Source organism: Dipodomys spectabilis, unplaced genomic scaffold (genome assembly GCF_019054845.1).
Source record: "Dipodomys spectabilis isolate Male_0828 unplaced genomic scaffold, ASM1905484v1 ptg000089l, whole genome shotgun sequence".
Lineage (NCBI taxonomy): Eukaryota > Metazoa > Chordata > Mammalia > Rodentia > Heteromyidae > Dipodomys > Dipodomys spectabilis.
The window spans coordinates 11,200,593-11,223,810 of NW_024870766.1; the positions used below are offsets into that span (position 1 = coordinate 11,200,593).

The 23,218-nt window shown below is 34.6% G+C and overlaps 1 protein-coding gene across 1 annotated transcript in view; it reads left to right on the forward strand.

The window, feature by feature from the left end:
- Window positions 1-23,218, forward strand: part of Cacna2d1 (calcium voltage-gated channel auxiliary subunit alpha2delta 1) — a 270,236-nt gene that overhangs the window by 141,497 nt on the left and 105,521 nt on the right. Inside the window, exon 4 of the mRNA XM_042684525.1 lies at window positions 10,683-10,812. Coding sequence (XP_042540459.1) covers window positions 10,683-10,812 — 130 coding nt within the window. The remainder of the gene's footprint in view (window positions 1-10,682; window positions 10,813-23,218) is intronic.

A 23,218-nucleotide genomic window follows, 5' to 3' on the forward strand; every position in this document is an offset into this window, starting at 1 on the left:
GTCAATGCTGAAAATGACACTGTAAAAATAGTTTTATTTTTTTCTTTTCATAGATGAAGAGCTAAGACTGTTATATTTTGTCAAAGACATAGATGGTTTGTTGGTGATATCTGTCACATTGGAAAGAATATTGTGTCATTTTATGATGTAGGAAACTAATTAAGAAAAAACTATCAGCTAATACAAGGTAGTGTATTAATTGGTGTCAGAATAAATAGCATTTTGGAGAGGTGTTTACTTTCACCATTAAAATTTATTTATTTTTAATGAATAATTGTATTTTGAAATATTACATTTAAAACATATTCCAAAATATCATCAATCTTTTTGGATATATTAATTACATTTATTGAGCATTATTTGTAAAGTTGTAACAAAGGCTTTTTATGAAATTTTGTCCTCCAAATGTTATCTAGCTATGATATCAGTATGGCAAATTTATATTTTTCTGTAAAGTAATAAAGAACATTTTAGGTGAAATAGAACACTTTTATTTGAATGTCATGTTTGCTTATTGCTTAGAAAGCTATTTTAGACACTTTTCTTGGTCCAAGATTGTAACAATAATATATAATATGCATGTATTTTCCATTGTCATGATTGTCATTTTTTTTTGTTTTTGACTTTGGTCCTTAAACCCTACAGAAACTTGCTACAAATTTTCCTAAGCAGATAGAATGTTTCGTAATGTGGAAGTGGTGCTGTGGCTCCAGCGGTAGAGTGCTCGCCTGGAGCTGAAGAGCACAGGGACAGCGCCTAAGCCCAGAGTTCAAGCCCTACAACCGACAAAAAAAAAAAAAAAAGAATGTTTAGTAATGAAATTATAGCTTTTTCTCTGAGTCTCAACCAGTCTTAGAAATCATTGCCTTGGGATCTCTTCTTAGACTATTAATTCCCAGAGGAGGAACTGGAGGCTTAACTCAAATGGTAGAGTGTGAGTCATGAACAAAAAAAGCTAAGCAATGATTTAAGGTCTTAGTTCAAACACGTGCACACACACGCAATTCCCAGAGGATAGCTCTGTATACCTTTAGTAGCTGATATAACAGTTTAGTGCCTACAAACTGTAATCTCCCACCAATACTTTATTTCCTTTTGAAAGATGAAGTTTCATCTTACACAAATATGAAATGAAAAACAGACTTCATAACATGCATCAGTCATCAGTGATATTGAGTGAACTTGGGAAATAGTCCCAAAAAAGGAAGAAAATTTCCTCAAAAATATCTAAGAGATGATCTCTAGGAAATCTTCTTTGGTTACTTAGAGCTTTATGGTTAACTGATGAATAGAATTTTAAAATAAGTAGCTGAAATTTTCCTAGCAAGTGTGAATGTACTTACAAATGTTAAAGCCAGATTCAAGTCCAAGTACAACTTGTTATGCTTAAACTATGTTAAAAACAAATGTGGATTAGGTACCAGTGGATCAGGCCTGTATTCCCAGGTACTCAGGAGGCTGGGATATAAGGATAATGGTTCTAAGACAGCAATCAAAGTCCATGAGACTGTTTCTCCAATAAACTACTAAGGAAAAGTTGGAAATGGCACTGTGACTCAAATTGTAAAGTGCCAGCCTTGAGCAAAAAAAGCTAAGTGAATGTGCTCAGGCCCTGAGTTCAAGCCTTAGTCTTGGCATTAAAACACACACACACACACACACACACACACACACACACACACACACACACACACACACACACACACCAAAACAAAACAAAAATCAACCAAGAAATAAAAACGAAATCAAACAAACAAAAAACAAAACAGAAAAAAAAAGTAAACTAAGTTTGACTTTCTTCCTTGTGACACATTTTCTGGCTTCTAAGATGCCTATATTCTCTGTTATTTTACTCCTAGCTTGCTTCACAAGTCTATATAACAGCAGTAACAACAACAACAACAAATATAATTAAACTTCTGTAAGATAGTATAGGATGGAATTCCTCAACCTCTCACATTTACAGGAAGGTGTGCATCTTTGAGAAGGGAGTGTGTGGAGTATACAATATAAGTAGCTTGGTTTGAAGAAATAGATTTTATCATAAAAGGAAGTCACAGAAAGAAGGCCATGAGTTCATTCCATGTGGGAATCACCATTAAATTTATAATCTAGGGATTCTCACTGTTCTATCTGTATTATGCTGTGTATTACGAACTTCACATTTCTGTATTAAGAGCCATTTATTTTAAGTATTCATTTTGTCCATGATATGTGGTGAAAACAAGTACTTCCCATATATGTATGATGATGCATAGGGAAAACAGTATTTAAATGTAACCAAATTCCTAGAATGTAACAAGTACCATTTATTCTACTTGAGTTATCTTGGTGGGGGCCCAACAGAAAGCTTTTCAAGGACTTTGGCTTAAGATAATTCTTCAAGGGCATTTTGTAATATCTGTGTTTCTCTACTTACATCACTTACATCAATGCTATTTGTAGTCACCTGTGGCTAAGAAATAAATACTGACAGCTGGATTTAGTAAAAATGAGGGATACAGTTAATATCCCTATAGAACTATATAATTTGTTAAAATATATGCAATTACATAATTTGGTATGGTGTTTAAATCTTTCCTCTTGAAACTAAAGAGAGAGAAAATATAACTAAATTTTATCTTTGTTGACTCACCATTTTCCTGGAAGCATGTAAGGCCTTACTGGGAATAAGATAATCTTTACTGTTTTTCATTAACCTGTCCTACTTAATGGTCATGTATTTACTCCTGTAGCTAACTGACTATGGTATTCTGTAATTTTTCTAACCAAATGCCAAATATTTTTAATATTTTAAGTATTCCTTAAAAGATAGTTCCAGTCAGATACCAGCCACTCTTGCTTGTAATCCTAACTACTCAGGAGGCTGAGAGCTGAGGTTCATGATTCAAAGCTAACCAGGCAGCAAAAGTCCATGAGACTCTTATCTCCAATAAAGTACTCAGAAAAGCTGGAATGGTTCTGTGGCTCAAGAGATAGTGCACTAGCCTTGAGCAAAAGAAGCTCAGGTACAAGCCCAGTCCCAGAGTTTAAGCTCCAGGACTTGCAAAAACAAAAAGTTAATGTGCAAACACTGCTTTCTTCATTTCTAATCAACTTCTTAATATTGTAAGCAACTTACCACACATTCTTGGCTTTAATAGTGTAATGCTATAACTGCAGTATTTTGTACAATGTAGTTTATCTCTATGAATTTATTAACTTGACCTAAGACATCTTATTCATTACAGATTGTTCATATTATATGATGTATTCATTAAAATATTTCTTGTAGGATTCTTGTAAGGCTATATTTTCATTAAATATGCATAGGACATCACACTTATTAGACTTGAGTGATGTTCTAACCTTTATTAATCAGCTATTTTTGAGAAAGGTTTTTTTTATTATTATTTTTATTGCCCAGACCAGTCTGGACAACAATCCTCCTATTTCTGTGGCAAAGGTAGCAGGCTTGTGCCACCGGACCATACTTTTTTTTTTGTTGAACTGGGAACTCACTTTTATTTTTTGCCTATGCTAGCCTGGAATCATAGTCTTCCCTACCTCAGCTTCACAGAATTGCAGACATGGGTCTGTAATTGAATAAGGTTATTTTAATATTTTGTGTATATGAGTGTGAAAATGCTACTTCGTGAAGAATTACAATATTTACAATATACAAAAAACCATAAAGTTTCAATTGAAACAAAGAAGAGAAATGACCAGCTAGCTTCTACTATGGGCTATATTTGAATTGAGGTTTTTTTTTTTAATGTCAAGGTGATGTACAGAGGGATTTCAGTTATATAAGTAAGGTAATGAGTATATTTCTTATTACCCCTTCCCTAAATTTTCTCCTACTTTCCCTTACCCCAAACCCTCCAAGTGGTACAGATCATTTCCAACATATTGTCTTGTATATATTGCTGTTGGATTTTTCTCCCTTGTCCTTTGTCCCACCATTCTGTTCCCCTTCCCTTCCCTAATTCAAATAAATATATATACAATACCAGAGTACCAAAATCAAATAAAGTAACAATACAGGATATACCAGAGGGAGAAGAGAATACAAAAGAAACAAAAAAAAAATCACGTATTACATTAAAACAACAGTGAAGAAAAACCTCTTGTGTCCATGTTTTGGAGTTCATTTTGCTTAGCATCATCGTATATGGTCATATGTACATAGCTATTGAGCTATTCTGCTCATCTGCAAGATTATCCTGGATGTTTACTAATTATTGCAAATAAGGGACACCATGGGAGCTATGTTTCTTTGGTTCTGGTTACTTCATATTAAGCCAGACCCAGTGAATTGACTTTTTGTTTTTGTTTTTGTTTTTTGGTTGTGGAGCTTGAACTCTGGGCCTGGGCACTGGCGCTGAGTTCTTCAAGTGCTCTACCACTTGAGCCACAGTGCCACTGTCGGTTTTCTGGTGGTTTCATTGGAGATCAGAGCCTCAAGGACTTTCCTGCCCAGACTGGCTTTGAATCTTGAGCCTTAGATCTCAGTCTCTTGAGTAACTAGGATTATAGGCGTAAACCACCAGCGCCTACCAAATGACTTGCTTTTTGAGATAGTATTTTGTCTTGTTTTGCTCATGTAGTCGGACTGGCTCCCAGCCTAAGAGTGTCTTTGTACAGAGTTTACTTACCTGTTCGCATCTGTGACAGCAACCATGAAACAGGCAATGTAGTTTCCTCCATGCCCCTAACTAGTTGTATGTGGAAATAAATAGCTCAGTTAGGATACACACACACACACACACACACACACACACACACACACACACACACACACACGCAGTTTTTTTTTTGTTTGTTTGTTTTTTGTCAGTCATGGGCCTGAACTCTGGTCTTGGGTGCTGTCCCTGAGCCCTTCAGCTCAAGGCTAGTGCTCTATCACTTGAGCCATAGCGCCACTTCCATGTGCAGTTTTCAAGTAATGTATGAATTAGAATTTTCAATTCCAAATTGAGGTGCATAAGCTAAGGTTTTATGATTATTTGTAGATAAAATTTGAACCTAGGCATATTGTATGATTCCATCAAAATTAAATTCTTGTTCTGTGTATCACTAAAATGAAGGGTGATTACTGTATCTTTTCCAAACAGATTACATCATTAAAGTAAGCAGGTGAGGAGTATAATGACTCAGATTTGTATTCTTAAGTACAACAGTAAATTTGAATAGAATGAGTATATGCATTCTGGCTGTGGGATAAAAGCAAGACACTACTAGAAAACTAATGAGAGCAAGAACAGTCTGGTAGATGTGGCTCAAGTGGTTGCCTAGCCAGTACTGAGTTCAAATACTAAACCAAAGTAAAAGGAAAAAAAAAGTGCAAAGATGCTATTTCAACATAACATTCTTTTTTATTTTCTTAGAAAAATAGTGTAGTCACAAAAGAGAAAATGTTTCCATCTTCATCTGTAATTTGCATAAACTTTTTAATGTAAAGTTATGATATTTAAAAATGTATCTATAAGTTCCTTGTTTTCTTCTAAACAATCAAGTGTGCACAGTTTTTATTCACGTGGTTCTAAACTGGGCGGTGGTACATGATAGATAAAAGAATGTTCAAAGGACTGCTGTTGTTTGCAATAAATCCCAGCTATATTAGCTCTGCTTTTCATTCATTTGTACTGTAAAATGGAGGAGATAATAGCACAAATCTCATGGAATTACTGTGAAGATTGAATTAATGGACACATATAAAACATCAACAATTCTTGGCCATGAAATGAGATATACTTGTATCATGTGGTGTGTTCTTGTCTACATAGCAACAGTGAAAGAGAACAGGCTGATATATTTCACATTGTATTGTTATGAACTATATCATTGTATTTGCATAACTTAAGGCAATGCACAAAATTTGTAGTTGAATCTTCCAAGAATACTTGAAGAGGGTATGAACACAACATACAGCAGTTTTCTTGATGTTAGTTTAGGTTTTATGTATTTAAATTTTACAAAAAAAAGAAAAAAGAAAACAGCTACTAATGAAATAATTATCTATGAAAATACACAATTAAGGACTTCTTAGATTTGGAATTTGTTTAGGTTCTTAGTTAGGTTTTTTGAGACATCTGGCTTGATAAATTCTCAGTTCCCTGACGGTTAGGGAAGCAGACTTCCCAGAAGGCTGGCCTTGTGGCAGCCAGCTGCTCTGTTTTCTCAATTTCCCCCAAGTAAGCAAAAAGAAATCCGATCATTACCAACCCTTATTAACCTAATTCCAAGATCTATGTTTCTAACTAAAATCCAAATGGAGCAAGTTCAATCCAAATTCCTCATGTCATTAAATTGACTTGATTTATTGGCTGCATTTAGTTTTATTGATCATGCTAAAAATCTGAACTGTCTGGGATAGTTGGCTCTCTGGCTGAATTTTTTTGCATATTTATGTTGCTATTTATTTTCTTAGCCGAGTGTTGTCTACTTGAAAATTAATTCTAATGCTTCATCCTATCTAAATGTCTTTCTAAAAACCCGGTCATTTATGATTTTTATTTTATGGAAATAAATGTCATTCTATATCTGCTGAAGGGATCAGGCATCAAACAATGATAAAAAACAATTATAATTATTTCAAAAAATTCAAAATCTAAAGAAAGAATTTAGTCTTTGTTTTCTTACTTTGGTTTATTTTTTTTTACTTTTTTTTTGTGTGAAAATACTGTACAGAGGGGTTACAATTACATGGGGAAGATAATGAGTACATTTCTTATCAAGCATTGTTGCCTCCTTCTTTGTTTCCCCTTACCATCCCTTCCCATCTCCCTGCCCCTGCCCCCTTACCCCCCACCAAAGTTGTAAAGTTCGTTTTTTGACATAAGGATTTGTACATCAAATTGTTGCAATGGGTCCACTTGAATCCCTATTTAAATCATTTGTTTTTTCCTTTCCCCTCCACAAATTATACCAACATCAAATACAGTGAAAACAGGGGTTGTACCATGGGGGAGGGGCATACAAAGCAACAAAGAAATCAAGTTACATTGTAACTAAAGTTTCTTGGAGTATGCACCATTTATTTTCTGGGCTCTGACACTCTCAATACAAAATCCTCAAGTACACGATAGAGAGAATGTTAATTATTGCTGCATACACTTAACAGAGGGGTTTTTTAGATGCATATAAATAAATGACTGTGTTATGTTGGTTGTAATGCATTTGAATTAAATTGTTATAGCTGGCAGATATGTGTGTGTACCTGCTATATATATATATATATATGCATATATATGTTGTTGTATACTAGATAATGAACTAGATAAATAGCTAGCACACACACATATATGCTTGTTGTATCTTAGATGCTTTATAAACTGTCATTTAAAGTTTGCAAATAAATAGGTACATGTAGGACCTTTGTGTACTGTCACACACTTGGTACTTAGAAGAGAAGGTAATAGTATGCCATGCAGTCCTGATCCACTTGGAGCAAGGAGTCCTTGTAGGGCCTTACCTGTGCAATTCCACCCTCTAGAGGAAGGGCAAGCCTGTGAAGGAATAGATATGATTTAAATTTTGTTTTCAAAATTGAAAAATAAACTTTTAGCTGAAGTTGAACATGTGTTTAACTTTAAACAGCATAAAAATGACTTTTGCACTACATGACATGGAATTATAGAACAGAAACAACATCACCATTGTTAATTCCTCACATCTGATGTGAGAGTCCAAGACATGGACAGGATCATGCTCAATGAACAAACATTTTCCTTTTGGAAAGTTTTAATTGGTCATTAACTGCTTCATAAAAAGATCAATGTGTGCATAATAATGGGGTACAAGTCGTGTATCTATATGCCTTCATTTTATGTTATGTTTAAATCAGGTTGAACTTACCTTTTTCTTCAAACATTTCTTATAGTAAGACCTTTAACATCCTTTTGAAATGTGCTTTATTGTTAACCTCAGTCACCCTAGTGAGCAGTAAGAAGATACTTCTTTCTACCTGCAATGTTGTATCCACTAGACAATCCCTTTTCATCCTACCCTATTACTCTCCCAGTCTCTGGAGAGTAACTACTACGATCTACTTGAAGCTTTTATGAGATATTTTTGGATTCTGTGTTGAGTGGGATCTTGTAGTACTTGTGCCTGTAATAAAGTGTAGTTTAAACAGAATGAAGTAGACTTTTAGGAAATTTTCTTGTTTTGTTTTTTGTTAATTGTAAAGGTGATATTCAGAGGAGTTATAGCTACATAAGTAAGGCAATGAGTACATTTCTTTTCAGTGTTACCTCTCCCTCTTTTTCTCCCACTTTCCCTCTCCCCCTGGACCTGACCCCAAGTTGTAAAGTTCATTTTCAACATAGTGTCTTGTGAGTGTTACTGTTGAATTGATTCCCCCTTTGTCCTTTGTCTCACCATTTCTGTGATTCTCCTTCCCATCCCCAAATCAGATAAACTTACATCCAATACAAAGGGTACAAAACTTTAAAAAAAATGACAACAGGTTAAATGAAAGTGGGAAAAAGAAAAAAAAATGAAAGGAAAGCCTGCTCATGGCTCACACCTATAATCCGAGCTACTCAGGAACTACTAGCTGAGATCTGATGATTTCGGTTCAAAGCCAGCCTTGGCAGAACGTCTGTGAGACTCTTATCTAGAGTTAACCATTCAGAAAACTGGAAGTGGCACTGTGGCTCAAGTGGTAGAGCGCAGTGCCCAGGCCCAGAGTTCAAGCTCCACGACCGACAAAAAAAAGAAAAAAATGGAAAAAAATGACTGTATAAAGTACACTAAGGGGGAAAAATCCCCAAACAATAAAATAAACACTCTTATTCCTGTATCTTGTAGCTCATTTCGATTAGCATAATTTTATAAGGTCATATACATATAGCTATTGAACTATTATGATCCTCTGCTAGAACTATCTTAGAAATGTACTAATTATTACAAATGAGAAACCCGGCAGCTTATGTTTCTTTGGGCCTGGCTTGCTTCATTTAATATGATATTTTCCAAGTCTTTCCATTTCCTTACAAATGGGGCAATGTCATTCTTTCTGATGGAAGCATAGAATTCCATTGTGTATATATACCATATTTTCTTGATCCATTCATCTACTGAAGGACATCTGGAGTGATTCCATGTCTTGGCCAGGTAAATAACACTGCAATGAGCAAGTCTGTGCTGGTAGCTTTAGTGTAGCCTTGTTTGTGTTCATTTTGGTAAATGCTCAAGAGTGGAATTGCTGGGTCATAGGGGAGCTCTGTGTTTAGCCTTTTGAGGAGAACCTCCATACTGCTTTCCAGAATGGTTGAACAAGTTTACATTCCCACCAACAGTGTAGTAGTATCCCTTTTTGGCCACATCCCTGTTGGCATGTGTTATTTGTTTTCTTGATAATGGCCTTTTAACTGTGCTGAGGTAGAATCCCAATGTTGTTTTGATTTATGTTTCTTTTATGGCCAAAGATGTTGAACATTAAAGCCATAGTTACAAAAACAGGTTGGTACTGGCACATAAACAAGCCTGAGGGCCAATGGAATAGAATTGAAGACCCAGAAAGGAACCCACATACCTAGAGCTACCTAAGGGAGCCAAAAAGTTAGGATGGAAGAAAGACAGCCACTTCAACAAATGGTGCTGGCAGAATTGGTTACACATATGGCTATACGCTTTGGATCCTTATATATCACCTACACCAGAATCAACTCCAAATGGATCAAAACTCTCAATGTAAAATCAGATACACTGAAAATATTACAGGAGCAAATAGTGGAAATACTAGGGCTCCTTGTCACAGGTCGAAACTTTCTCAATAAAGATCCAGAAACACAACAAATCAAAGAAACATTGGTTAAATGGGACTGGATTAAACTTCAGAGCTTCTTTGTGGCAAAGGACATAGATAAGAAAATAAATAGAAAGCCCACAGAGGGGGAGAAGATCTTCATTAACAATACAACAGACAAGGGCTTCATATCTAAAATATACTTAGAGCTCAAAAAATTAACCCCACCAAAAAAACATAAATCCTCAAAAAAAAAAAAAAACCCAATGACCCCATTAATAAGTGGGCTAAAGACTTAAAGAGAGACTTCTCTAAGGAGGAAATAAGAATGACCAACAAGATACATGAAGAAATATATATATATATATATATTTTATTTTTTTTCGGGTACTGGGGCTGGAACTTGGGGCTTTGGCACTATAGCTTAGTTTCATTTTTGTTGTTGTTGATTTTTTGTTATTGTTGACATACATAGAAAACACAAACAAGGTAGAAGAACGTCATGGAAAGTCACCTTTTATTGGTACTGTTTGTGATCATGTATACCATTAGTTGTTCTCGACTGCCCAACATCAATGGGGCAACATCAATTGTGGAGTTAATTTCAAGTGGATAATGTGGATAATTTTAGATTGCTCCTATTCAAAGACCCTTCTGTTCTGTAAAGGTTTGGTATGTATTATGTGAGAAAACTAGATAATTGCAGAATAACCCCAACACTGAAGAAAACAGGAGATTACTGACAATCAAATAATATTATAAAGATAAAATGTGAATGCTAGCACCTGAAAAAAATTTGTGCTTACAATGTTACCATGGAAATATATTTTAAGATATTGCTATAGATCTATTTTTGAGAATGTACCTTTAGCAAATTTATTAATGGATGTGACTCTATGTTCGCATAACTTGTAAAGTTGTTTATTATCTATCATTTTTTCTGTAGCCTGAAAAAAATGACAGTGAGCCAGGCAGCCAGAGGATTAAACCTGTCTTCATTGAGGATGCAAATTTTGGCCGGCAGATATCCTATCAGCATGCAGCTGTCCATATTCCCACTGACATCTATGAGGGCTGTAAGTACATACAATCTCTGTTATATATAAATATATACAGATATATTTTATGTATACATATTAACACTGACCATTAAATGTTATCTTTGTGTTATTTGTTATTTTGCATTTTAAATTATTTTTAACTATTGTAACAATTTTTCTGATAACACTAGGCTGCATAGATGCACTTCTCAGATTTTAAAAGAATACTATCTTTCTATTATATGTTGGGCGTGCCAACATAATAATAATCTCATTATTTCTTATTTGTCTATTCATTCACACTGAAGAAATGTCTGTACGTTAGTTTGAAGTCAAAACTTTTTCCATTAATACTTCATGTGTCTTCTTAGATTGTTGTGACCAATGTAAGTGGATGGAAGAAACTTGCTACCAATTAGAATGTTATTAATTTGGTAAATGCCTTTTATAATTATGTTTATTTTGTTGTCTGAGGTTTCAGAGCATTTTCTCCTTTTTTTTTTCTGAAATCTAGTAATCTAAAAATGCCCAAAAGATTCCAAGCCAGTAATTACTCTTCACATAGATTTATTCTATGGAATATTTTGCTTAAAATATGTATTTATTTAGAAGATGTGTATAGAAAGTCAAAATGAAAGGAAAGCTATTGTGACTGAACCAAAGATGACAATACAAGAGCTCCCTGTTCATCTAGTATTGGTATTCAAGAGATTTGTTTTTCTGTGGTCATTCACCCATGGTTTCATTTTCAGTAATGAGCGTTCTCCATCAGTAGGAAGCTACCTCATGGGAGAACTTTCATTTCATATTATTTTTGTTCTTGTAATCTTTTATATCATACTAATAATTAAAGCATTGATATGTTTTATCCTAGAACAGGCATGCAATCTAACATATAAATCAATTTGGAATATACATTTTTAACGAATATTAATTTTTCACATAGGACATGCATTTTTATATACTGTAAGAACAGTGACTGTACATGTGTTTTTCTCTCCATTTTAAATAAGCTGTTTGTAAACATCCACAGAGAATAAATTTAATAGAATAAAAATAGTTTCAAATAAATAATGAAATAGTTGAGTATATGTATTAAGATCATAAGGCTCTGTTTGGTAAGTTATGATTTTTTTCAAAGACAAGCTTTGTCTTGAATTATTAATTTAGTCTCATTTTTCTTAATCTTGGCATCTCCCTCTGCTGAAATATCATCAGGAAGATTGTAACCTCGTGTGGCCTGTACTCCTTTAAAATTCATATGCAGCTTTAGGAGCTACAAGAGTAAATGACAGAAGTGAAATCAGAAATGTCAACAAGATCTGGAAAAATTATATAATTGCCGATGTTCTTCATGCAGTTTGGAGGAACATCCTAGATTTAGATGAGTGTTCTAGGTTTTGGGGTTTAATGAATATTAAAGTATGCTTTAATTGAAGGCTTACAGTCAGGAAATAAGCTTGTCTGGTAAAAGGCAGCTGTGTTGTTACATTCTCAGAAGAAATCTAATGTTCAAATTTCCCAAAGGTGATTTCCCCTTTAAATCTCGAAATGAAATGTGATTTTATTTTTTCTTTTGGTGGAACAGTATCTATTTAACAGTTATATTTATTTATATATTTAAAGTTTCAGTATAGTGTAATGATAAGCCATAATGAAAGTATAAAGAAAGGTCCATTTTTCAGAATTTCACTGGTTACTAATTTTAATTTCATGGTCATCCAACCCATACATAATTTTCAGATTCCATTTTTTGTAGGTATAGAAATTAAACATAGATTTGAATAAGAGAAATGATAGAGTGTTGTGATTGTTTTTTTATTCTGTTTTTGGGCTTGAACTCGGACTGGGTGGTTCCCTTGAGTATCTTGGTGCTCAAGGCTAATGCTCTAGCACTTCTGGTTTTTGAGTGGTTAATTGGATAATGCTCTACCACTTCTGGTTTTTGAATGGTTAATTGGATACAAAAGTCTCACAGGGACTTTTTTGCCAAGTTTGGCTTCCAACTATGGTCCTCAGATATCAACCTCCAGAGTAGCGAGAATTACAGGCATAAGCCACCAGAGCTGGTTATGACTTAACTTTTTAATCATCTTAATTTATGAGTTTTTAAAATCATTTTAGACTCAAGCTTAAGCACATCACATTGAATATTCTATAGTTGATTTCAATAGAGATTCATGTTGGTATTTTTCATAATTATAGTTCTCAAAGAATATATATTAATAAGAAATTTAATAAATGTAACTGTGTTGTAGATTTTTCAGGCATATGATAATTTTATCCTAACACCCTGTAATATACTCAAGGTAATCATTATTTTATAAATAAAATTTCACGTTAAAAACTGAATAACTTTGGAGGAATTGAGATATTTTAGTGAGAATACTATAGGATTAATATGAGTAAGTGACTTCTTTCCTGAAAAATAATTGTAATTACAAGATAATTGTAATTGTAATTACAAAATAAATAACAAAAGCACAAAACCCCTCTCACTATAACTACAAAAACTACAAAAAAATGTAAAATTATTTAGAATCTAAACAAAGCATATAAAGTGTATACTTCTGAGCACTTTCCAAAAAGAGGCACAATTCTATTAATTTTACTTTATTGAGCTATTCTAAGCCCATCAGTTTTTAAATAGCATACTAACTATAGCAAACTACTAAATCTGTAGTTTTGAAAATTAATCATAATCCAAATTATTTTAATGCAATATCCATTGAACTTCTATAATAGTAGAATTCCAAAAATGTTGTACAATTTTGTGGTTAAAAACAACAAGTGTGATGGTTAAGGGTGATATCCTTGCTACTTAGGTGGTGGAGATTGGGAGGTGGAGACCAACCTTGATATAAAGTTGACAAGACGGCTTTAAAGTTCACAAGACTCTTTCAGCCAGTGACTGAGCATAATGTCATGTACCTCTCACACCAGCAACAAGGGGAAGCACAAATAGGAGTGTTACAGTCCAGAATGGCCCAAATATAAGGCAAGACTCTCTCTGAAAAATAACCCTAGCTAGGCACAGATGGCTCATGCCTGTAATCATTGCTACTCAGGAGGCTAAGATCTGAGCATCATTGCTCAAAGCCAGCCTAGGCAGGAAATTTTTATCTGTATTTACCACCAAAATGCCAGAAAAGCAGCTGTAGTTCAAGTAGTATAGCACTAGCCTTGAGCAAAAAGCTCATGGATAGTGTCCAAGCCCTGGGTTCAAGTCCCAGGACAGCACAAAAGACAAACAAACAAACAAACAACTACTACTACTACTACTACTACTACTACTACTACTACTACGAACAAACCTATAAAACCTACAAAGGGTTGGAGATATGGAATGGAGGAGGGAGAGTCAAGGCAGAGACATCAATTTTTATCAAAGTTCAGCTACCATCCATGTACAAAAATGTATCCTAAGAAAAGCGAATACAAATTATGGATCTGTCATTGAGTTAGGTTCAGTTTCTATGTCTGCACAGAGGTAACACACCTCCCTGGGTTTACCCGGTCTTCTTGGGGCACTATTTACAACAAGTCTGTGAACTAGGAAATGCTTCCACCCTCTTCTTTTTAAATCCTCAAGTACCATTATGAGAGTAATACGGAGGAGGACTTTCTTCAGCAATCCAAAATACTAATGTGCTACTCAAACGTAAGCTACACCACATTTAGGCTTTATCAGAATTAAATAATTCCCAAGTGTTTAATAGGTTCACCTCACTATTAGCATATTGGACATCCACGCCAGGCTTTTGAACAATTAGTCTAAATTTTGCAAGATGGTGGTTTGTTTCTCTTTAAGTTACCTTTTAGTCCAACATGCCTAATTTTCAAGAGCATTTCTGAGAACCCCCGAAATGAGTATCCCTAGAAAGATTTGATCTCTCTTATGTTTTGATGAAGGCAGCCTGAAAATTCCCCCCACTACTATCCTGCTGGCATTATTCAGTTATCAATTTCATTCAGACATAAATATGAATATGAATCATAGCCATGGAGCAGTCTTACCTTTTGTTTGAATGATTTTTTTTCAACTAGTGGTTTTATAAATCAGTAAGTTTCAAATATGCAGGATGAATCATTCTATACTCTAGGGTTTTTAATTTTTTAAAAAATAACTAAAAATACGAATGCCATTAAAAAAACTTGATTAAAAGGTTTTTGTGGCTCTAATATTAGCAGAGTAGCTTTCTTTCTTCTTATTAAAGTGCTATTTAAATTTTAACGACTTGATTCTGAATCATGCAACCAGAAATCTGATTAAGCACTGAGAAAGAGCATTCAAGAAGTCCATTTTCTTCTGTAACTAAGTGACCTTCTATTATAATAAAGGGATTAGCTAAATAATTAGTATTCTCCTCATTAGCAGAGCTGTGAAATAGTAAGGGCATCATAGAAAGAGGCTGAGGAGAAGCCTGAGGTTCAAAACATAGATTTTTTTAGTCCACAGTAATTTGATCATAGTTAGAAAGTCTAGCATAAAGAGAAGCAATTCTAATACAGAGATAAAGTTTTCATTTATTTCTCTATTGATGTTTTTGTAATAGGAGCATGTCACAGATTGTACTGTGGTGTTCATTTTCTCACAACCAAATGACACAGATACCGTATTCTTTTTTATTATTATTAGTGTGAAAATACTATAGAGAAGGGTTACAATTACATGGGCAAGATAGTGAGTACATTTCTTATCAAGCATTGTTGCCTCTTCCTTTGTTTCCCCTTCCCATTCCTCCCCCTCTCCACCCCCACCCCCTTACCCCCCCCCCCTCCCCCCCCCCCGCCAAATACCTTCCCCCCACCCCACCATCCCCACTCCCCCCACCCCCAACCCCGCCAAGGTTGTAAAGTTCATTTTTCAATATAACATCTTGTACATCTCATTGTTGTAATGGGTCTACCAGTAACCCTATTTAAACAGTTTGTTTTTTCCCTTCCCCTCCACACATTATATCAACATCAACTACAGTGAAAGCAGGGCTTATACCCTGGGGGAAGTACATACAAAGCAACAAAGAAATCATCTCATAAATATGTGGGAAAAAATCGCAAGAAAGAAAAAAAAACATTTGAATCCTTATCTTGGGGTTCATTTCATCTAACATCAACTTGTCTGACAGGTTCTGTTTGTCTCAGACATATACTAGTTATTGCAAATAAGGGAAACCATGAGACCTATGTTTCTTTGGGCCTGGCTTACTTCACTTAATATAATTTTTTCCAAGTCTTTCCATTTCCTAACAAATGGGGCAATGTCATTCTTTCTGATGGAGGCATAGAATTCCATTGTGTATATACACCACATTTTCTTGATCCATTCATCTACTGAGGGGCATCTGGGTTGGTTCCATATCTTAGCTATGGTAAATAATGCTGCAATAAACATAGTTGTGCTGGTAGCTTTAGTATGGTCTTATTTGTGGTTATTCCGGTAAATGCCCAGAGGTGGGATTGCTGGGTCATAGGGGAGCTCTATGTGGAGTCTTTTGAGGAACCTCCATACTGCTTTCCAAAGTGGTTGAACAAGTTTACACTCCCACCAACAATGCAGTAAGGTTCCCTTCTGTCCACATCCCTTCCAGCATCTATTGTTATTAGAGTTCTTGATTTTTGCCATTCTAACTGGGGTGCGGTGGTATCTCAATGTTGTTTTGATTTGCATTTCTTTTATGACTTGGGAGGTTGAGCATTTCTTCATGTGTTTATTAGCCATCCTTCTTTCTTCTTCAGAGAAGCTTCTCTGTAAGTCTTTAGCCCACTTATTTATTGGGCAGTTGTTTCTTTGAGGATTTGTTGTTGGGGGATTTAATTTTTTGAGTTCCAGGTATATTTTAGATATGAGACCCTTGTCTTTTATATGGCTAGTGAAGATCTTCACCCAGTCAGTGGGCATTCTACTGATCTTGCTAGCTATATAAAGATGCAGTATTCTAATCACATAGCTGCAACTTTTCATTTTTGGATTATAAAATGCAACAATTAGTATTAAAAGTCTTAAAGACTGTGCAAATTGTTTTGGACTGGATAATACCCCATTAAAATTATTCTGAATTTTACCTCCAATCACAATAATTGGAGATGGAGACTTAAGAAATCTGTCCCTTTCTCTCTATATTTGTACTCATTACCTTACATATGCAGTTGTGACTATGTGTCTGTCTGTCTGCCTCTTCTGTCTCCCTTCTCTCTGTTTCTGTCTCTCTGTCTCTCTGTCTCTCTGTCTGTCTGTCTCTCTCTCTGTCTGTCTGTCTCTCTCTCTCTCTTTCTCTCTCTCTCTCTCTCTCTCTCTCTCTCTCTCTCACACACACACACACACACACACATACACACCATAAACACACAGATATTTGAGGAGAAAGCAGTGAAAAGCTGTGAAGAGACTTAGTTGATAGCATTTTATTCTCATACTTGTTAGTCCCCAGTTGTAAGAAAACAAATTTCTGTTTTTGAGTCATCACATCTGTAGTGCTGATTATGGCGACATGGGAAGGTTAAAATACAGATTTACTTTCATGGAAATATTGGTTCAGGCTTCAACTCAGTATTAAAGGAATAAATATATAACAAGCTATCACAAAATTATGTTGGAGTGTTTCATGCTTTATTTTGCAATATATGGCACAGAAATATTTCACTATTACATTTGAATTTTCTTTTTTTCTTTTTTTATTGTGAAAATGCTGTACAGAGGGGTTACAATTACATGGGCAAGAAAACGAGTACATTTCTGATCAAGCATTATAGCCTCCTCCTTTATTTCCCCTTCCCATCCCTTCCCATCCTTCCCCTGCCATTTGCACTTTAGTTCAGCCTTATTATTTACATTTTTGTGATAGTCTTGCTGTGTTGCCCAGGCTAGGAGGAGGGAATATTTTGGATGTGGATGATTTTCCACCTCAGTCATCCAAGTGCCTGAGACTACACATGTGATACTTTGCTCAGATTGATTCAGAATCTCTAACATTGTAGAAAATAAATTAATTTCAGTGAGTGCATAGTACTGTAAAAAGCTTAAGAATCTATGGCAATATACAGGTTTCGTCTTTGTATTGAGCCTGTGTTGCCCATTTAAGAAAGATAACATGAATAGGTATATCAACTAAATCACATAACTCCCGCTGGTACACAAATAAATCAGAGAGGAATATCGCCTATTTTTCCATGAGCATTTATTCAAAAGTGATATTTTCAGTGCCTCTTTTTAAGAGGTGAATGGAATATTGTACATTTGCTAAAATTCCTCAATTTGCATTTGCTTTCCATGCTTTATTAGATTCAGTGTTATTAAGAATTTTTTACAATTATTGAAACCAGAATATTCAATGATTTGTAAAATACCTAGGTATTGCTATATTTATCTTACTATTTAGTTGTGAATATGCACAGTATTTCTTTCTATAAAAGGAATTTGAAAGGGATGATGGGAAAGAACTGATAAAAAGGAGATGTACAAAGTTCAGTGCTTTTATAAATTGAGAGCTAAAAATCAGAAGTGTACTTGGCTACCTTTTATGATGGGTATAACAAGTGACAGGCCATTCAAAGGTTGAAGAAGAGAGATAATGAAATCTTAAATTAGAATGGCTTTCAAACTAGATTGACAGTACTGTTCACAGCAAATTAAAAAGGGATTGACAATTGGAAAGAAAACGGGTGTCTGGTATTTGAGATGAGAATGTTTTAATCATTTGGCATTTTACCTCATGGATAAAATTTTTGCTTTATTCTCCCTAAGGATAAAAAGGCATTCAAAAATATTTCTAAAATCCTACTGAACAAAAAAAGAGTCAGACTATAAATAAACTAAATATTTCAAGATTATTTTGTCTTAAGATCAGATTTTTTAAAGTGTAGGGTTATATGATACACGAGAAACTAGAGGGAAATAGCCAATGTTTATTGCTCTTAGAGCCAATCCATGCAGGTACATGATTTAGTGAATAATACATGAGGTTTTGAAAAACAATACATTAGTTATGGAGTACCATTAGGTACTACCACATACTTCGATAATCATACTTCAGTCTTATATAGAAGAAGCTGTGAGAAAGTTTCCCCAGGCTCCCAGGGACACTGGACTTTTTATTATTATATTCACTCAGACCAGAGCTGTCTAAAGAAATGTTTCATTACTCTATCTTCAGGTGGATGAAGATTGTGATATATATAGATATATAAAGTGTTATATAAACTATATAATAGAAAATATATGCTGAATAAAATATATTATATTATTATGGAATATTATACAATATATAACACAATTATAAATAAATATAGAAAACATATATAACAAAATTGTTCTTTATATATACTGTTCTTTATGTGTATATATATTCATTAGCAATCATATTGAAATACATTGGCAACGAATAAGCTACTGTGTATAAATTAAAAATCTGCAGAAGGGGCACACTGGTAGTTTCTATTTGAAATAATTTTGCAGGAAGATGGTATTCTTTATCCTTGAGATGTCTTCTTTATTTAATTTTACCATATTAAAGTGCAGATCTTTGACCCAAGAAATTACATTTATAAAATTTCAGAATAATGAAACATATGGAATCCACTCCATTCCAAAGATAAAGTAAACACTAAAAATATATAAGAACTTTTTCTAATCATCAGCAGTTTTTAAATGAGATTGACACCATATACATGATTAGGTTCTTTACCTAGAGCCTTTGGCACTATTAGTTGCACCACGATAAGAAGCTTGTGAACTTGAGTTTTAGGAGTTGATTTTGAGGTAGATTTGAATATATTATTTGAAGATTTAAATGGGAAACCACATGTAATTTGAGGGTCATTAAGTTAATTTTAATAGTCTTCCTTGGTATACTAATTGTATACTTCAGACATCATTGATTTCATGTGTTTAATGGTCAAATTCATTAAGAATTTATCTAGGGTTAACACTGTTCAAAAAGAAATGTACTCATTACCTTATTTATGCAACTGTAACACCTACGTATATCAACTGTACAATGATTTTTTAAAAGATACACAAAAAGATTAGCATGAAAATCTCAGAAAGAAATTTGGTTATATAAAGAAAAAACTTGGGCTGGGAAGGTGGCTCAGTGGTATAGCGCTTGCCTTGCATGCATGAGGCTCTGGGTTCGATTCCTCAGCACCACATAAGCAAAGAAAAAAAAAAGCCGGAAGTGGCGCTGTGGCTCAAGTGGTACAGCACTAGCCTTGAGCTGAAGAGCTGAGGGACAGTGCCCAGGCCCAGAGTTCAGGCCCCACAACCGGACCCAAAAAAAAAAAAAATATAAAGAAAAAACTTTTCCACCAAAGGTTGAATATTTGTGTGTATGTGTGTGTTAGTGATTTTCACACATAAGGCAGCAAATATACACTTTTGACTATATCTGTAAAAGTATAGTGAAAATGAGTTCTTTTTATATATATTCTAATGAGCATATCTTATTACATAAACAGTAATAATACTTGTGAAAGTTATATTTGAACTTACATAAAGTCTGAATAACAAGGCTTGCCTTTTAGATTTAATTTAAAATAGAAATCTTCCTGTTAAGTGACTATTCTGATGAGTTCCCTGTGGTAGAACATATCAGCAGCAGTGAATCTTGGGAATGCCTACTAGAGAGGCCTCTGCCAACATTACAGCCATTTAGAGTTCTATTCTTGTTCTAGGCATTTAAACAATGATCCAGCAATCCTACTTTTGGGCATTTACCCAAAGGATCACAAACAAGGCCATACTAAAGCTACCAGCACAATCATGTTTATTGCAGCATTAGTCACCATAGCTAAGACACGGAACCAACCCAGATGCCCCTCAGTAGGTGACTGGATCAAGAAATGTTTATGTGTGTGTGTGTGGGGGGGGGGGTGTTTGTGTTTGTGTGTATGAATTCTGTGCCTCCACCAGAAAGAATGACACCACTCCATTTGTTAGGAAATGGAAAGACTTGGAAAAAAAATCATATTGAGTGAAGTAAGCCTGACCCAAAGAAACATAGATCCCACGGTTTCCCTTATTTGCAATAACTAGTAAAGGTCTAGGATAATTTTACCAGACAAGCAGAAAAAGTCAAAAGCTATGTACATGTGACCATATAACATAAATCTAAGTGAAATGAACCCCAAGATAGGGACACAAGAGGTTTTTTTTTTCTTTGTTGCTGTTGTTTTTACTGTACTACGTAATTTTGGTTTCTTTTGTATGTTCTTCCCCCTGTGGTATAACCCCTGTTGTCACTGTATTTGATTCTAATGCCCTGCATCTTGTGTATACATTTTTCTAGTTTGGAGAGGGGAAGGGAAATAACAAAAAGCTAAAATGATGATACAATTTGACCCATTGTAATAATGAGATGTGCAAGATATTTTGTTGAAAACGAACTTACAACTTTCGAGGGTTGGAGGAGTGAGGTTTGGGGAGGTGGGGAAGGAAGGGATGGTAGGGGAAAAACAAAGGAGATGGTAATAATGATCGATAGGATATGTACTCACTACCTTATTCATGTAACTGTAACCACTCTGTACAGCATCTTTACAATAAAAAGATTTAAAGAATAAATTACACTCAGAAAAATTGTAGAAAGCTATTTCTATTCTCTCACACACAAAATTTTGGCGGTATGTAGAAGGCTGTCATTATCAAGTACTTTAAATTTGGTTAGTGCATGTGCTTGTGGTAAATAATAAAGGGTAAAATAATATGATATGACACTCACACTGATACACACACACACCATCCTGTCTAAGACATTATTGGTAACTTGTTTAAATGACTTTCATGATCAAAAAATTGTAAAAAATATTAACAGGAACAATAATAAAATATTGAAGTTTTTAAGTTTTATCAAATATTGTTGGAGGTTTCCCGAGACTGACACTTCAGAGGAATGAGTGTAAAAGTCTTTTTATTTATGCTTTCATTATCTTTAAGCAATTGTACAAAAGTATTGCCATTCAACCTGTCAGTTTATTAGAACAAAGCCTCTTGATCAATATTGTCCCTACCATCCTCCTCCTCCATACCTTCTCACATCATTCATACTATCAAGTTTAAGATTTTCCATTTCTACCTGAGATTTATTTAGAAAAACCAAAGGATGCAGAAGAGACCAGCTTTCATGGGCTTGATAGGGAATCCAAACAAACAAGAAAATAAAGCTTCTTGTAAGAACACAGGGAAGATAATATGATTACAAATACCTGCTGGGAGGAATGGTAAATCCATCTCCATCTGCTATTAATGTTCATAACAGAAGATGGTGCCAGTTTGTTTAAAATTAAATTGAGTTTATTACTTCATGTGCACCTAATTTTCTATTTTATGAAATGTTCTTCTGATAGTAATTTTATTGCAAAATCAGTGGCAATTTCCTTCTTCAGAATAAAATGCAAACAGGTTTTGGAGTAGTTAAATCCCATCCTTGCCATGTAATGAATGAAAGTATTTGGCATTCACGCGTTCAGAGCTTTTGATGTAGCTTTAGTTATTTTAGAAAATCTCAGGCTCCACGAATTGCAGACAAGAGCCACATCAAGGTGTAGAAGAGAGGATGACCAGCAATGTGAAATGTTTTATAATACAATATATAATTATGACTCTTGTGGTAGAATTTTATATCCTTCTACACTGGGATAATCATCAAGCCTGGGTCTCTTGGGACTCTGTAAATATGGACACACTGTGGATTGCCTCATCCTAACAATGGCAGAAGGGAAATGGTTTATTTTCCAAGTTCGTAGCAGGCATTCATCGAAGTGCTCCACTTATAAGATTTTCTGTGGTATATCCCTGGGCATTTCATTTAAGTCAATAACTATTATGGAAAAGGCAAAATTCAAAAAAATGAATTAGAAGACAATAAGTTTTTATTGGTTTCAAGATCTTTTAGTATCATCCCTTCTTGGTTGACTGAGTTACGCACGTACACGTGGAAATTATAATCAGTACATTTATTTTCTAGTAGTTGTGAAAATCAGATTTGAGATGCACATTTCCTATTGTTAAATGAAAACAATAAATATTTGAGTGTATGGTGCACAGATTCCTTGTTATGAGGAAACTTGGACCCGTGTTGCTTCCTGCTAGCAATGAGGAGAAAGAGTTGCCTTTAAAAGGTAAGGTTCTTCAGTACTGCAGATCTATGGGCCCTTGGGAAACACTTTAGTACAACCGCATTCATATTGCTAGTTTTTTTCCTGTCCCTGAAACAATGACCCACATCTTGGAGCATCCGTAAAGGCTTAACAGTTCAACTGAAGTCATCATTCTAATTGCATTTTTAAAAAACTGTTTAGCTCAAGATCACCACTTGCCACATTGAACTCTGACATTAAGTAATATATTGCTTACTGCACCCAACTCACAAATGCCAGTGTTCATCCTATTTTCATACTTATTGACCACTACCTGTTTGTTTCTCAAAATTCTTTTGATCTTCTT